Below are 17,322 nucleotides of genomic sequence, written 5' to 3'. Positions count from 1 at the left end.
AGACGGCAACGGGACACAACTAACAAGTACGAATATATTATCGAATTCTTTGAAACAATAATAATAATAATCATGGTTTGCATTATATAACTATTGGTTTGTAATTCTGAACAAAAGAAGTTCAAGTTTTCCTTTTTTTAGTTATTAAAAATTTAACTTCATTTTGAAAAAATAAAAAACATCTATGGGGTGCCGTGTGGCCCAGTGCCCATTACGATACAGGTGGACAATTAAACAATGCATGTAAGGAAAAACAGCAGGATTGTTTGAGGATAATGGACGAGAGCTCTAGAGACTACAGGTACGATAAATAATAACACGCTCAACGAAATAATTGTTTAAAAATTCTATTACCTATGATTTTTTCTAGTGTCTAAATATATGCTCAATATAACACTTTTTCCAATATATACAAGTTTAACTATATCATATTATATAATTTTATGGAAGGTTCCAAAGTACATCATTATACAATGTGTAATTACATTTTTTTTTGTTTTTTTTCACAATGTTGTTCATTATTATATTGTTTGCATATTACATATATTCGGAAAAATAATAATAATAAAATAATAATAATTATATATGCAGTAGAAATAAAACTGTAAATAAAATAATTTGTCATTAAATATAATTTTTAGGTTTTGCGGAGAAACACGCGACGGTACTCGTCTTGCGTAGGTACATATATTTATACATATATGTATATATATACATAATATTGTAGTGTTTCGCACAAACCGGAAAGGAGAAAAAAAACTTAAAAACACTGAATATATAATATAATATATCACCAGTTAAATTATATTTGAGTTTAATATATATACATATAAATATATATATATATATATATTATGTATATATATAGGTACACAACAGTAAAAGTTCTACGATTGTCGACTTATTTCCATTTGTTGTTAGACGGCTGGCCACACCCTGAAACAAATAAAACAAAAACAAAACTTCCGTTAGACTCGTAATCCTTAAGACATGACATTGTACAATATAATCTATTATTGGCAGTAATTTGTAAATCGACACAATTAAAAAACGAGAATATGGGGGTCGCCGCGCTTATACTATGAGTTTCACTACTCTTGCAGTAAGCGCTTTCGCGGGTTCTCGCTAAGTGTTTCCGAGACTCGTGTGCCTTTGTCGTTTGAATAACGCCGTTCTATAGGCGTTTGGAAACAATAAGAACGAAAAGCGCCGGTTTTAATCGAGGAGAAAAGTAGAAGTCTTTTTTCGCGGCCCGATTTTTTCGATCATACTCGGCAGCTCCTGCTCCCGTCGTAAACGTGCAGAATATATTATACAATATTATACCATGGTATTGCCACCAAACAATACATAGCGACGTCACACCGAAAAGTTGATAGAATTTTGGGGTCATTCACGACATGTTAAAACTTTGGAAATTACGCCACTGTAAATTATATTTTAGATATTACTATAGTTGATGCGCATTAATGTCTTGGACGAAATACACATCATGGATGAAATACTTTATTTATTATATTTTACCAAAGATGATACAATAATTTGTGTAAAGAAATGAATGGTCCCTGCCTGCTATAGTATTATACAATACATGGAACGTATTCCAGGTGAGTAGTTCGTCGCCCATGGTGGTTATAGCTAAGGTTAACCGTGTTCACAGATAAGTAGTGTGTGTGATTGGCCATGGTAATTGTGGTATCCAGAGATATAACATTAGTAACAAGAATGATCTACCTGAGAATTTTCAGAGTTGGGCTAAGTTCAACTTTTGGAAAAGACAGACACCACTTAGCTGTGAAATCATCTCGAGAGTTTAGTAAAAATTGCTCCTGATAAAATTAATAAAATTGTTGATTGATGCCAATTATTGGTAACCATATTTCAATAACCACTGTATGGGTCTGTTACGTTACGATTTCTAGTTCTCTCTCTTTCTCTCTCTATTCGAGCACACATTATCTACGGGTAGGGTTCGTCCATGTCGCAGTATCTGTACAGTGCAAACATTTATCGGGCGATTTAATGAGCCGTTAGCGTATGACCAAAAAATATTATATATTGTGATAGGTACACACAAATAATAAACTTCGTAACATCATTATAATGTGTTCGCATTTTTTGTTTTTTTTTTATTTACAGTATAATATTCTTGTTTCTGCAATATTGTATACTGGTTAAGTCGCCCGCAGCAGGTATTTACATATTATTGTAGCAGACCGTGTATATTATGCAAATTCAGAGAGCGCACGATCTCTAGTGGCAGCGGAAAAATCTGAAGATATCGCAAGAATTATTGTCAGAGGGGATCAAAGTGGTCGACACGTGCTTATTACAGAAAGAGTTCGACTTTTGTTGGTTTTTCGTTTAGAACCGACAATGGCGGTAGAGGAACGAAATTCTAAGTTTGGTTTTTACTGTAATCATAGTAATATGATCTCAAAAATAATTTCCGATAGCGCCTGTCGTAATTGTAGACACGTTTGTAAGAAGAGAAAAACACTTTTTTAGAAATTTATATATTACCTGCACGGTGGAACGATTGGTTAAATATTCGTCCAAAAATCGTTTTGAAATCGAGGGCTTGTATAATAGTATATTTAGCCAGGTTAAGACTGTTCGGTTAACATCGTATACATATATTCGATTTAAAAAGTGGATATTACATGCGAACATTCGGTTCCCGTTTCATTTCGTTTCCCCCCCGGCACACAAACTGTAAAATATTTACCACGGATATTATGTATACAATCATGTTCATATGTATACGTTGGTAACTCGCGGTCAATAAAATGTTTCAGATTTTTATCCAAGTCGAGTCGACTTAAGCATATAACTTTTGATTTCACTTTTTTCCATACATGTATATTATGTATTGGCGGATTAATCAAGTTGGACGACCACAAATCGGCAGGCTAGTTAGGCACGGCCTGAACTGCACTAAATATTATAAGCTGGAATAGGAAGTCTAACAGCATATATTATGAGCATTATTCAATACTTCAATGGCAGAATTTTAAAATATTCATCAAACAAATTTTACTCGGTAACGATAAAATAATGTAAAGCAATCAATAGGGTCGCAATAATAACAATATCACTGTGGCACACGGGCACGCGATGTTAATCCGGAACTTATGTTATTATATTATTTTCTAAAGTGCAACGATAAAACGACATAATTTTAGTTACAACAAGCGCGTATCGTCGTGACTATAACCATATAACCATAATATAAACTTAACAGTACGCGCAGATACCTAATCGCTTTGGAGTACAATGTTATACGCCGTTGGTCGCATTTTGGTCTTTTCAACAGGTATGACTCAATATAAATAAATACCATGGCAAGGTAATCTATATTTTTCCTCTATACTTAGAAAATCTATAAATCCTGGAAAATCGATGAATCGTTAATATGTCAATAAGTAATCATGAAAACGAAGACCTCACAAAACAATTAATGATTTTATTTCATTCGAAATTTATTATAGAACATATAATCCGGAATCCGGATTCTGTACGATCCTCGATTTTACTGAGAGTTGAGCTAAAGTATTGAATATCGATTGTAAATTTATCAAATGTCTGTGAGATTTGAACAATATTCTATTCCAAGAACGCTTCGGTTCTCGATAATTATTCAGATTGAGCGCCACTAAATTTAACCATAACAATATTATTCGTTACTGATATAATATTGTATGTACATGCACGGAGATACGACCGAAAGCAGTAGTCTATATTATTATATTTCATGATTTTCTGGAAATCTGTTTTGAGAAATTCCAGAAATTATTAGCCATCGGGACTCCCATACGTCAACTACTTGGAAGAACGTTTATCTATATTATAGAGCTCAGTGGAAAAATATGATAATATTATATTCTATCGACGAGATCTCGGAATCGACGTGACTCATTATTTCTAGATTTCTAGATTAATCCATAATATTATGTACTTCTCGGAATCCGACGACAGTTCGAAAAACAAAATCGGGTTTTCGTGTTTATTGTTCGTTTCAAACGCTATTGAAACACCCGTTTTGTTATTGTGCGGCGAACTGCTTAAGTTTCGTTATTACACATTGTTGTTGTTGTTGTTGTTGTTGTTGTTGTTGTTGTTGTTAATTGGGTTTCCAAAAGATTTCCATTGACGTGGTCTCAACGACAAACGGTGCGACGTGATATGATTAGAGTATATTATAATACACAATATTATGTTTGGACGCAGGGATAGCGTTAAATAAAAAGTATAATTTATTGATCTCCTACTCCTTATGGGGCGATTTCCGTAAAACTTTGTTCCTATTTATGAGTACCTAGTAAGGATGGCGAGCCAAACACGTTTCGACACGAAATCCATCGATTATCTAGTTCTTAAAGTGATCATTTTCAAATGAAATTCGAATCCCTGCATCACGATGTCGTGCTGTTTCCGCTGTTGTAAGGTGCAGGGAAAATTTACCTTTACGCGTCTTATACTTAATGAACAATATAATAAGTACATATATTATATTATTCAACAGCTACTTAAACATCTTGTTGCTATCATTGAAGTCGACTGCCATTTTTCCAGGCAGGCAATATTTAATCATAGATATAGATATATTATTATAAATTTATGGCAAATGTAAACATTGTCTGTGCTTTGCACATGACATCTAACTTCAATTGAAATTGCATATTACCTATGCTTAGTAAAAAGCAGAGGTCGCCTTATGGACCTCAAGGATCACTAAATCCATAATTCCAAAATATTCTGCGGACCACAGTAAACTAAAATATAATATATAAAGTATAAAGAATTGTCTAATTGTTGTATACAATATCTATGGTAGGAATAATAATAGAATAATATCACGTTAGACCAAATAATTATAATATGTAAATTACGGTCTAGCCCAGGGCTGGTCGTACTGAAAAAACTAGACAGCCGGGCATTTATCGTCTGTGTACATATAGATCTCCGAACGAGGCTCAGCTAAAGATATCACAATAGTATACAACTATACAATGAACTCGCGACTGAGGTCCAACATTTTACGAGTGCGAAAAAATGCATACCAATATGTATTATATAGGTGGCATACTATATACACATGGATAATATTATTATGATGTGTCAGGCGTGATGAAACAAAAAAAAAAAAAATACTTTTATTATTATAATATTAGGAGGACGTATATAACTATATAATAAAATCGATGGAAAAAAACCACGTTTTCACCGCACTGCAGAGCGGCGCACGTACCCGTGACGTTACATACTGCACGATATATTATATTATCATATTATTCCGTGATTAATAAAAAAATAATAAAAAAAAAAAAACCGAAACGACCGAGTGTGTGTGTGTGTGTGTGTGTGTGTGTGNNTGTGTGTGTGTGTGTGTGTGTGTGTGTGTGTGTGTGTGTGTGTGTGTGTGTGTGTGTGTGTGTGTGTGTGTGTGTGTGTTGACATGCCGAGATAGCGCTCGGCCGCGGTACTATTTAATGTATATATTATATTACTATTATATGGCACCCGCGAGGCACACAACGTTGTCGCATTGGTTTTATCGCCGTCTCCGCGACTTACCCGCAGCTATACCTTCTACGCGTATAATATGTTCTGCGGACTTAATATGTTATACATGTTTACGACCACTAAAATCACACGGTATATATACACGTGTAGGTATATATATATATATATATCACCTATATATTATACGATTATGTTATCAACCGCGACGTATACTCGGCCGATGGAAATTATACAGTTTTCGATGAATTAAATTAAATATTCGTTATACCTACATGTTACATATGTATCGGATAAACGACAATAATATTATAATTAAATGTGGGTATACGTTTAATATGTATACACATTTTTGGTCGGGAACCGTTAAAAACCACCAAATAATAATATAATCATAATATATGCGACTGCATTGCTGCAATAATAAAGGGATCGCGATTTTATCGATGTCACGAGGCACGGACTTCGATATTCTAACATGATATATTATCATTGCTCAAAAAAACAAACAAACATAAACGAGTAAAATAATATACAATACACGCGCCTATTCCTCGTGGACTCATTTATATAGTGGTGTAGGTCCAACTAGAGTAGGCAGGACCTGCAGAGGGAGCAAGTCAGCCCGAACTCATATAATAATAAAATGTACACTCCCCTCACCACAGTGGTCGGTGGGACTGTGATGACATTCAAAAAAAAAAAAAAAAGTAATAAAATATAATACGACAAGATTTATACAAGCACTACCTGTATTAACGTATTACAGTAAATACGAAAATACAAATCTGGAATTCATTTTACGGGGCACGTGGCAGTAGAAGGCTCTCTCATAATGTCTGCGACCCTATCAGAAATATTGGGAAACACTACGACTACGGTATGGCCGGCCAAAAGTTCTCAATCGATATTTACCGCATATTATAATATCATCATATTATAGGACTCCAAAGCTTTTCAGAGCCCAACATTTGAAATACGCCTTCCCTTGCTGCCCGCCTACCTAAGGTATCTACCACTCTGATCGACACACTGGACGCACATAGAACTTGGCCGCATGTATATTATTCGCCTAGCCGACGTAATATATATTATATGGGTTAAATTACACCAGTGTGCGGCCACACATAATAGACATAATCGTCTGCATCTATCGTCTGTTGTATTATATTATATATACGTAGTAGGCAGGTACGCGGCGTGTATTGTCTCTGTCCCGTCGATTTTAGCTGGGAACGCTCTGCAGTCATATTATACAAAATCGGTTATACGGAACGATCGTTACGCTCGCATTATATATACCTACGTGTAATGTATACATGTATAGGTATAGATTATTGTTATAATATTATTAATGTATTTATGAAACGAAAGAAAAAACCACCGTGTCCAATACACGACGACGGCGGCGGCGGCGGCGGCGGCGGAGGCAGCGGCTGCAGCGACGACACGACCACGATATATATTTTTCGGCGTTTAAGGGCCGAGATTCCACGTCACTGATTTTCGAAACGAAACACTGCACGACGACGAGACTATAGGTATTTTTAGAATACATGACTATAGTTCCGGCACGACGACATTAATATTATATTCCAAAGCCGCGGTTTCGATAAAATAGATAAATCGTTTTGTCCTATGCAGCCTGTTTTGGATCGGTTGACGTATGCGCGCGTCTTGCGATATAATTTTAATTGGAAATAATAATTGAATACAGTAACTATTTTAGCTGTTCTACACCAAATTTAATTTTTTTTTTCGTCCTTACTAAATGCCGGGACGACGTGTGATGTTCAGTGCCAATATATCTATACAACGTATAGTTATCGAGATAGCCCGTCAGACGTCAATATCGTATGGGGAATTCAAAATCATTACTGGAGTGTAATCTGGATGTTGGTATTGGAACTATTTAAATAATAGGCCATACCATAACGGAACTACATTGCAATGTTAGGTTAACATGAAAACCTAACCTAAGATAATATTATGTCGGACTTCGTGATTATTACTTCTATAGTTCTATGACGAACGGCTTACAGAGGTGATCGTTTTATCATTTTACGACATAAAACCCAGTGTGGTGTGGACCGAATGTCGCACCTATAATTATTAATTTTATGATCACGTAAACTGTCTGAATGTCAATATTATAACGCGGTCATTGTGGTCGATCCGTTCGAAAGTGGGGTATATACTATTGTTTATATTATACGAAAAATGTCTTCGGAGGCGTGAGGATAGGATTATTTACGACATATTTTACAATTTCTCACACTAACATCATGTTGAGTTATTATATTGAATAATATACGATATAATAATATACTCAATGCTAATATATTATACGGTGTCGGAGGATAAAGCAAAGTAAACAACACTATATAATATTATGCATAATTCTGAGAATGTCCACATGTACAATGGCATCATATTAACGCGGTTGATCGATCTGTTTGAATATACAAATAATATTATAATACATTTCGATTGCTTTAACGGCATTCTAGGAAAGATCAAAAATCGTTAAAAATAAATCTGTTTTCTTAAATAAGTTGATGCCCCCTCCCAATGTTGTGGATACACTGTGCGAGTGACATTGAAACGTATTTCGTCACGATCCAATCGAAATAAGGCAAAACACATGGACGATTAAGTTGAACGTTAAAAAAACGGCATAAATTCGTAGATAAATAAAATATTATATAAACGTAAAAGACTTTAATAACTTAGTGGTGTTCGAGTTGCCGAAAAAAACATTTTTTAAATAATACGTGACTTTTTACGGACTGGCCTACACTGATCGAACGAATTGGATTTCTAAATAGACAGGTTCAGTGCACCGTTTCGTTAGAATTTTCGAGACGCATATTATCAGCTTAGACCTAGTTCGACGATTAGACAATAATATTTTATATACGATTAGAAAAAAAGAATCTATAAAAAATTATTACACACTCACATAAGAGAGGTTGATAGTTTACTCATTTAAAACTGAAAATGTCCTGCTACATAATAATATTATAATAGTTATAAAAAAACCATTTACTCCTAATGGAAAAAGATGGATTAGTAGGTAGGTACTGGCGTACTGCAGCGATCGTTCATATAGATTCTCGACTGAAATTTATTTTTACTTAATATTATGTGTTTGCATATTATTTCTCAAAAGATATTAGATTTTTAATAATAATTCTGTTGATTTGAATCCTTTGGAAAACTTGTATCCGATTCACGGTTCTGAGAGTGCCAAAATAATATTATTGAATGTCGCAAAAGATACCATTGCACTTATATTGTACGATATACCTACACCTACTCAATGTTAATACTTTAATTATTGGGAGGAGGGGGGAGGGGGGGGGGTCACGTGTTAAGGCACTTAAAACACAACTAATCGACATCCACAAATATTATACGGAAACAGTTGCAAATAGCGTAAAGCGGTCCGCTACGACGACATAAACGTATTATGATCCAAAATGTTTATCTACTCTATCTATATTTTTATGACGACAACTATTACTGGCGCGCGAGCACCTCGGTCGTCGAACGACTCTATTAACTGTGTAGGACATATTATACACACACACATAAAATATAATATTATAGATACGGTCGCGTACTCGCGTGCGACACACGACGCAATCTAACCGAAAATCGCCATTTACACGAACGACATTGTAACGCTATACGCCGATGAATGATATCACACAATTTAATAATTATAATAAACTACCTACGGGGTTCTTCGAGTCGTGTGCGACGGAAAACGGTGTCGGGATCACGAGTCGATAGGTGCTGCTGAGTGAGTTGTGCAATCACACGCACACGCCCAACGTTGTCACACGAAATTTTTAACACCCCGTTAACCACGTTTATGGTTATAATACAATCATGTAATCGACGGTACATCTATATACATATTATCTTATGTTGGTATCCAGTGCCAAAGACAGGATGGGGGCATGTGAGTCAACATATATCAATATTTTTGGGCGTACAAATTGTGCATAAAAGCTCGCATATAGAGCTCGTACTACCCCGTACTCATTCCTTATAATAATATAATGTTGACAAATCTATATATTCATCTACCTATATATAATATTAATAATAGTAAAACAAAATACTATTTTTATACAGTTTTTCTTAAGAGCTACATGTTCGAAATTTGTAGGATTTTAAAATTATTTGTAATTCCCTCTCTAATCTTTGCAAGGTAGTTTCTGGCGGTAGGTACACAATGTATTTAATAATAAATGAATAAACGAACTATATGTTTCTCGGCCATCGGTGCCCAATAGACTGTGTATATTATTGTCAAATGTTCATTGTTTGAGAAAAAATGTATTTACATATCATAATGTGTGTACATGAACAAGAGAGACATTAAGTTATAGGCAATAAGTGGGTGGATATTCTATAGCTGCATTGCCACAACTAGAAAAAAACAATTCACTGCCCTCTCCCCGCCACCAAAAAAACAACAAATGTTCCGGTTAAGGCACTGCAGGTTATATCAACGGACCGAAGTGCAACGAAATGCATAATATCAATATATTATATTGATGTAAAGTATGTATTCGGTATACATATCACGATCGCGGCCATGTTTGGGATGAACCGTGTCGACAGAAAACCGTCTAGTCATCTTCTGCTGTACTGCCATCATAGCCACATAAATAATATCGATGATAATAATATATTATGTTGTTGGACTGCGCTGTCGTCCAATGAGTAGGTTTCAAAAAAAAAAACCCCCGTCCTCGATCGATCCATAAACGCCCCTTGACTTGGGGGAGGGGGGGGCTCAAAACCTAATTTCAATATAGGTGCGAAAAAATTTGGCAATAGATACATTTCAGTATCTGTGCTATAGAAATACATTGATGACGCCTTGTATAAATGGCCGACAATTCGAAGTACAATTTTGTTCAAAAATTACGCCGTCTAGTCTGAGTTGTTTTTATCATAATACTATAAAGGTCCCCGCACACTGCAGAGGTAGAGTCCGGACACAATTTATCGCCAACTCGGCGGCACCGCCAAGACAAAAGAATTTTACCGCTACCAGCGGGCTGTAGTGCGTGGGGACCTTTAAGAGCGACGATTTTTTACTGCGCAAATATAATTGCTCCGTTAAAAATTACAGTTCAAAATTAAAATTCATGTAAATATTATTTATTTACCTATTACCTATTATAGGTACATATTATAATATTATTAATATATTGTACGAGTTTTGTCGAGTGTAGCGACGGATCGGACCGAAACAATAATGACGATATCATTATACTACTATAATAGATAGCCACGATATTCACAATACGATATTATGCGTGAAGTCGCGGACGACGGACGGTTACCGGACTAGTCGTCGTCGTCGTTGTCGTCGTTAGCCCCGCATTGTACTCGACTGTGCGCGACACTCGTGTCAGAACGGACCACCGGGTGGGCGAGCGGGAAATGTAAAAGTTTAGAGGGGGCTCGTGCGAGTGAAAAGCGCGTGCTCTTTCGCGGCGGCGGCGACGACTTCTGATCACCCTCTCCCCCCCCCCTCCTGTGACCCGCCGTCGTAATACGTTGTATTGTCGTCGCCAACGAGTCTCTCCTCTCCCTTTTCGCGGACGGTATTCGGCACATGTCGCGTTTAACGAATCGTAAAATCGGCCTTTGCCACGAACGGTTCGTGTCGTGCGGCGATCACGCCTATACCTATACAGCGTTATACATATATGTGTCACGGCGCGCCGCGAAAAATTGTCGTTTCATTTTAATTATTATCCGTTTCCGCGCGTGCGCACGTGTAGCCCTGTCGTACAACAATATTATTACGATGATGACGTGAGTGGGCGGCACACGCTTTCGTTATTATGTCGTATTGTCATCGCGCCGTTGAATATCTAATACGCGCTTATAATAATATGATAATACGAATTCGTTAGACGCGGGCGCCATCCACCACCGGTCGACGTGTACGATATATCGTACGTGTGCAGCGTACATTCAATAAACATGATATTATTGCTATCATCATAATAATATCAAAACAATATTAATTGTGCACGTCGATTAACCGTTTCGGGTAAATTGCGAGCATTTTCATAGTTTTTGAAAATATCCTATTATTATTATTATTATATCACTGCCCTTTCCCGGGGCGTATATTATATTCTGCTGGTGAAGAATAAACCAACCTAAAACAGTAAATTTGTACACGCATTTTTAAGACAAGTACAAATCGTTCGTTTATCACAAGCTTGAAGCTATATACAATGATAATATATTAATATTATATTAATTTATTATATATAATTTTGAAATTGTTTAATATTTTTATTTAGAGGGTTTGAGAGTTTTTTTAAGCCCCGCATAATACCTGCAGGTTACATAACCTTTTCATATAATTAGCACCATCTATTTAATAATATTATAATTGTATATTCTGTATTATGTATATGGTACACCTAACACCTACCTATATAGGTACAATATATTATGTTAAGTTGTTAAAGTAAAAGTTTTCCAATTCCCAACCATTAAGCACTCAAACTATTTCCTATGAATAGTATAACTTATAAGTTATAAGTTAAAAAATAATATTCAGAGAATATTCACCGAGTACTAACCCATATATTACAGTTAGCGCAGCTTTGAACACAAATATGGATTGAGGAGAAGAATATAATGAAACGTTTTTGGGATTCATCTTACAATTCTATTATATAGAAATTAATCCTCAAAGGGTTAACGTTGAGGATTTAAAAATCTATTAGAACAATCAACAAACATTCAATACCATCGCATTTACCTGTCGTATCATAAATCTATTATACATCATAACATGGACTCGTTTATCCACGTGAAAACTGCAATTGACGCGATTTAAAGTTACGTAAAGTTAATTTTATGCACGCAAAAACATCTTCTGGCTGGAGTTTCTTTACTGTTAACAGAATAGTACCTACCTATACGGGTATATAACACACATATTATAAGGGATAAAAAAAAATCAGTGCTCTTTGAAAAAGGTATGATACATAATATTTGTAAGTATTTATATGCGTGCATGCGTGCGTATATCGCTGGTAATTGGTGTTACCTATAATATTATTTTTCGAGCGTTGAAGTACATAAATATAATATAATATTTTACACACATTACATATTATTATGGTATATTATTTTATAATATACTACTATTATACACATACGTATCAAATCCAAAACGAAATCCGTTATGTTATGTGCACGTAATAAGTTATTATTATTATTATTATTATTATTGCACGTCGTCGTCGTCATCGGAGGAGGAGAAGGAAAAAGAAATAATACGATTTTTTTCGGATTTAAAAGCGGATTTGTGATGAGGACGGTCGTTTTACCCGTCCGGGTCTTCGGGCGGCATCGCGCTCGGCGGACGTGATACAATTTTCTATCATCGCTGCGGCACATATACGCGTAGATATTAAATTATTATACCACGGTATACATACCTACACTAATCCATATATATATATATATGTATAGGTATAGCCGACTCGTCTGAATCACGTACATATATATATATATTACACGTGTATATAATATTATATGGTTCATCTCGCCTGGCTGCAATGGATAGGCGTACTTACACACATATATATATATATATAATATATTATATCCACGTGCATGGTACATATATTATGTATATAATAATATACGGACGTGACGACGCATTTCCACCGCACAGGGGTCTGACCAGAGAACATGTCCGCCATATTTTTTTTATATTTTATTATTTTTTAAATCGGTTTTTTTCACCCGTCGCCGTCATTATTGATATTTGTTATTTTTATCATACGGTTTTTCGTCGACGGCGCACGCGCACGAATCCCGTAGGTACATCATTATAATATTAAATTTAATATGTTATTATTATTGTTTTTACTGTAGGTATTATATTATTTATAAATTATAAGGTTACCCATATAGGTTTCATATGGAGCATAGGCGTATCGTTTTCTCGCCCACATCGCCTCGTCGATGCGCGTTTTTCATCAAGTCTTACGATTTCCTCTCTTTATATAGGTACCTTACGTACACTGCAAGTGCCTATTTATTACAACTATAGCCGTATAATATGATATTCTCATCACAATTATTATTATCGTACGCGTGTAGACGAGTTGTAACAATATGTAAACTAAAAGTATATCATTATAACAGCGTAATAGGTAATTGCAGTTCATAGTACCTACATTTTCGCATATTCGCATATCATACCTATTAATATTTATAATATATATTGTGCAGTGCACTCGCTTTATTTCGACGCACCGAAACTACATCGTAAACGAGTAGGTCAATAGGTATATAATACCATACATTTATCATATATTATACACGATAGATGAGGGTCTTAACCATTAATGTTATTATTATTATTATTATTATTATTATAAACGCTGGGAAACTCGTTATGATTTGCGTTGCGCGATCATGGTAAGTTTTTCCCTGTACAAAATATAATATATACCTGCATAATTATTATAGGTATTTCGTAACGACTCACAGTATAGTATTATTTTGCGTGTATAATGTATATTATATACTCCAATGCCGCGCGATTGCAGGTTTTTCGTTGTCCTTGTGTGGAAAGCGTTTGCGATTTATATACGCAGCCGCGCAGGTGGGCATAATGTTTTTTTTATCTACCTTTCGCCGCGGATGACGACACGTGCTCGGGCCGAAGACGCCGCCTGCATATTTTCCCCAAACACACACCACCCCGCCTCGTCGGGGGATCGAACGCGATTAAGTATTGGTCGACTTTAGATTAGAATATCATATGTATGTTTTAAATGACAAAAAAACAGGTAATGATCACCAACGATACACGGAATACCTTTATGATATATGATACTGACGCAAAAGTTTTATAATTTAAATATAATATAATACGATATAAAATTCTGCATAAAATAAAAATGTATAATATGTACCTATAATATACATAAAAAACACCGGTCTTGAAGAATATAAATATAATATAATATAAAATATAAATGTATCACTCCGAAATCACCAAAAATTTAGGTTTCTATATATATAAATTAGTAGTTAGTATATATTAAGACATTCATTTCATAATATAGAAAACATTTTAAAAATAAATAAATAATAATACACCCGTACATAATTTAATAGTTTTTGGTTAATATTCTAATATTTGTAAAATAATTATAAAAATATTTTCTATACCTGTTTTCAATAAAATATTAAATAATAACATATGTATATTTTTAATACAGTGAATTGCAAAAGCTTATTTTTCTAAATATTCTGCCACCCCTTCCCTTAAAATCTTGGCTTGAGAGTAGATTGTAAATTAATATCACTTTGACCCAATGTGTCATTCTCCTATATTTTTGTCGAGCTCTGAAACTTAGTATTTAAGGTATACGACATTTATATTTATGATTTACTTTGGAGAATCCGATGATTGTAATTAGTCTCTACTATTTATTTCTATTTTTTTTTTATCGTTTTAAGTCTTATCTGGCATGAGTAATTATTAGAATTTAATTTCCGAAGAAAAAACGTGTTGGTAATACTAAGCACTGCATGTGATTTAAAAGCTTGTACTTAAAAGTTTTAATCGAAACAATATATACTTATACGATGAAATTATACATAACCAGAGTTAATAATGGGTTATTATGTAAATAAGATAAAAAAGGTAATATTGACAAAGGTTTGTTTGAACTGATATTTTTTTTTTAATATTATGCATTAATATATTTTTCTTATTTTAATTAATAAAAAATAATTTAGCATATTTTATGGATTTCGAGTGCATAGCGCATACAGTGCACAATGCACAATTTAACATTTTTTCAGTGCATTAAATTCACAGCTCCGATTATATAGATATGCATGATAATAATATCATAATATGCACACAGGTATTTAAAACCAGAGCGGTGTAACGTTTATGCTATATACACTGTACAAGTCGTTTAACCGCGTTCCGTATACTATATAATATGCATATGTGTGCGATGTGTAAATTTTCATATTATAATATGCATACTAAACTGTAAATTTAGCAATAATTATAATAATAATATCATAATATACAGTATGACCGTGGAAAAAATACACGCTAGCAGCATACAACGCGTTATCATACAAACGAGTACCCATATATATATATATAATATGCATAAATATGTAATATTATTAATTATTAATTATTATTATAATATTGTAATACGCGCCCACGGACAAGCGGCGAGAAAGAATAACGGACGAGACGGCGACGGTGTAGTGAGCCGCGTGTGCAAGACCCTGTGAAGATGCTTTTTTTCATATTTTACTTAATTTTTTTTTTTTTTTTTTAGCGCTGTGTGGCGACGGACTTTTGTCGGTATACAATTCCCCTCCCGCGAAAGCAGGTAGATTGGTGGGTGCGTGGGTACCTCTACCCATATAACATACAACGTCCGGTCTCCGTCCGTCGCCGTCGCCGTCGTCGTCGTCGTCGCGGCTCCTATCGTCAGGGTCGAACAAGTGTCTCGGCATTAGTCAATGTCTACGACGGTGGCGGCGGCGGCGGCGGCGGCGGCGGCGGCGGCGGCGTGACCAACTCACCGTGACCTTTGTGTGTGCGTGTGTAATTATTATTTTACGTTTTCTCGACGATATTATACTTTATTATATTATATTCATTATTATACACGCGGCTTACGAGCGGTAAACGAACGCGCGCTACTGACCCGAATATAATAAAACATTATATTGATATAGGTATATAATACAGGGTGTCTCGCGTCCGTTCCTGTTGACACGTTTTTTTTTCGTTAACAAAATTGTCTGAATGCAGTTTGAACGTTTAGACTATAATTTGTAGTATATATTTTTTGTTTTCGTTCTTTTTTATTAATTTTTTTTTAATTTACATTTTTTAATTTTCGACAGTTTTCTCGCGCGGTCCTACACGCAGAAATATAAACCAGGGGGGGGGGGAGTCAAAAATTTCTGATAATACTGCACTAACAATTTTTTGTTTTTACAAGACGTAATAAGACGACTAATATGAACTAAATAAGCGGGGTTCATGCCTATATATGATATTAGAATATAGGCAAGTTATATAAAATATATATTGGTGTGGGACAGTTTGTGTGTGTGTGTGTAGGGGTTATGTGTATAAAACATCACTGTAGTACTTTACGACGAAAAACGTCGTCGTCGTCGTCGTCCGTGGGAAACCACGCAGAGCTGATGATAAATTGATTTCTCGCTGCTTTTTAACGCCCAGCCATTGGCCGTTATTGTATACGATCGTTTTTCGACGGAAAACAAAGTAAAATAATAGTAATAAAAATCGTAAAATACATGTATATTATATAAAGATATATATATGGTATGTATAATGTATATTGTACGTTTTGCCGGGGCCGGAAACGACCGCACGGCATACGGTTTTCGTTTTTTTGTTTTGTCGTCTATATACGTAACGATCTACGGTTGTTACTTGTTTATACACGCACACGATACTGTACTTACGCGTGTAGGCCGGAATTCGATCGTAGATATATATTATACGAAATACGGCGGTGCAGGATCCAAAAAACCCGCTATTTACGCACCACAGTCCACGCAGTTGTTCATAGGGGAGAATGGTAAAAATTGAGATGTTCGGGAGTAAGCTCCAAGTTTCCACCCAGTTCCGCGAGACTCCGAGAGACGAGAAAAGAAAGTATAGTGACTAAAAACAGTTTCCCGAATTGGCGTGAAAAAAATTTT

General features: G+C 35.0%; 1 protein-coding gene across 1 annotated transcript in view; it reads right to left on the bottom strand.

The window, feature by feature from the left end:
- Window positions 1-774: 774 nt before the first annotated feature.
- LOC111042735 (homeotic protein distal-less-like) overlaps window positions 775-17,322 on the bottom strand; it is a 113,013-nt gene continuing 96,465 nt past the window's right edge. The window contains exon 5 of the mRNA XM_022327434.1: window positions 775-936. Coding sequence (XP_022183126.1) covers window positions 918-936 — 19 coding nt within the window. The 3' untranslated portion in view covers window positions 775-917. The remainder of the gene's footprint in view (window positions 937-17,322) is intronic.

The sequence above is a fragment of the Myzus persicae genome, unplaced genomic scaffold, assembly GCF_001856785.1.
Source record: "Myzus persicae strain clone G006 unplaced genomic scaffold, MPER_G0061.0, whole genome shotgun sequence".
NCBI classification, from domain to species: Eukaryota; Metazoa; Arthropoda; class Insecta; order Hemiptera; family Aphididae; genus Myzus; species Myzus persicae.
The sequence above is the reverse complement of the archived record's forward strand: the minus strand, read 5'-3'. Positions and strand labels throughout refer to the sequence as shown.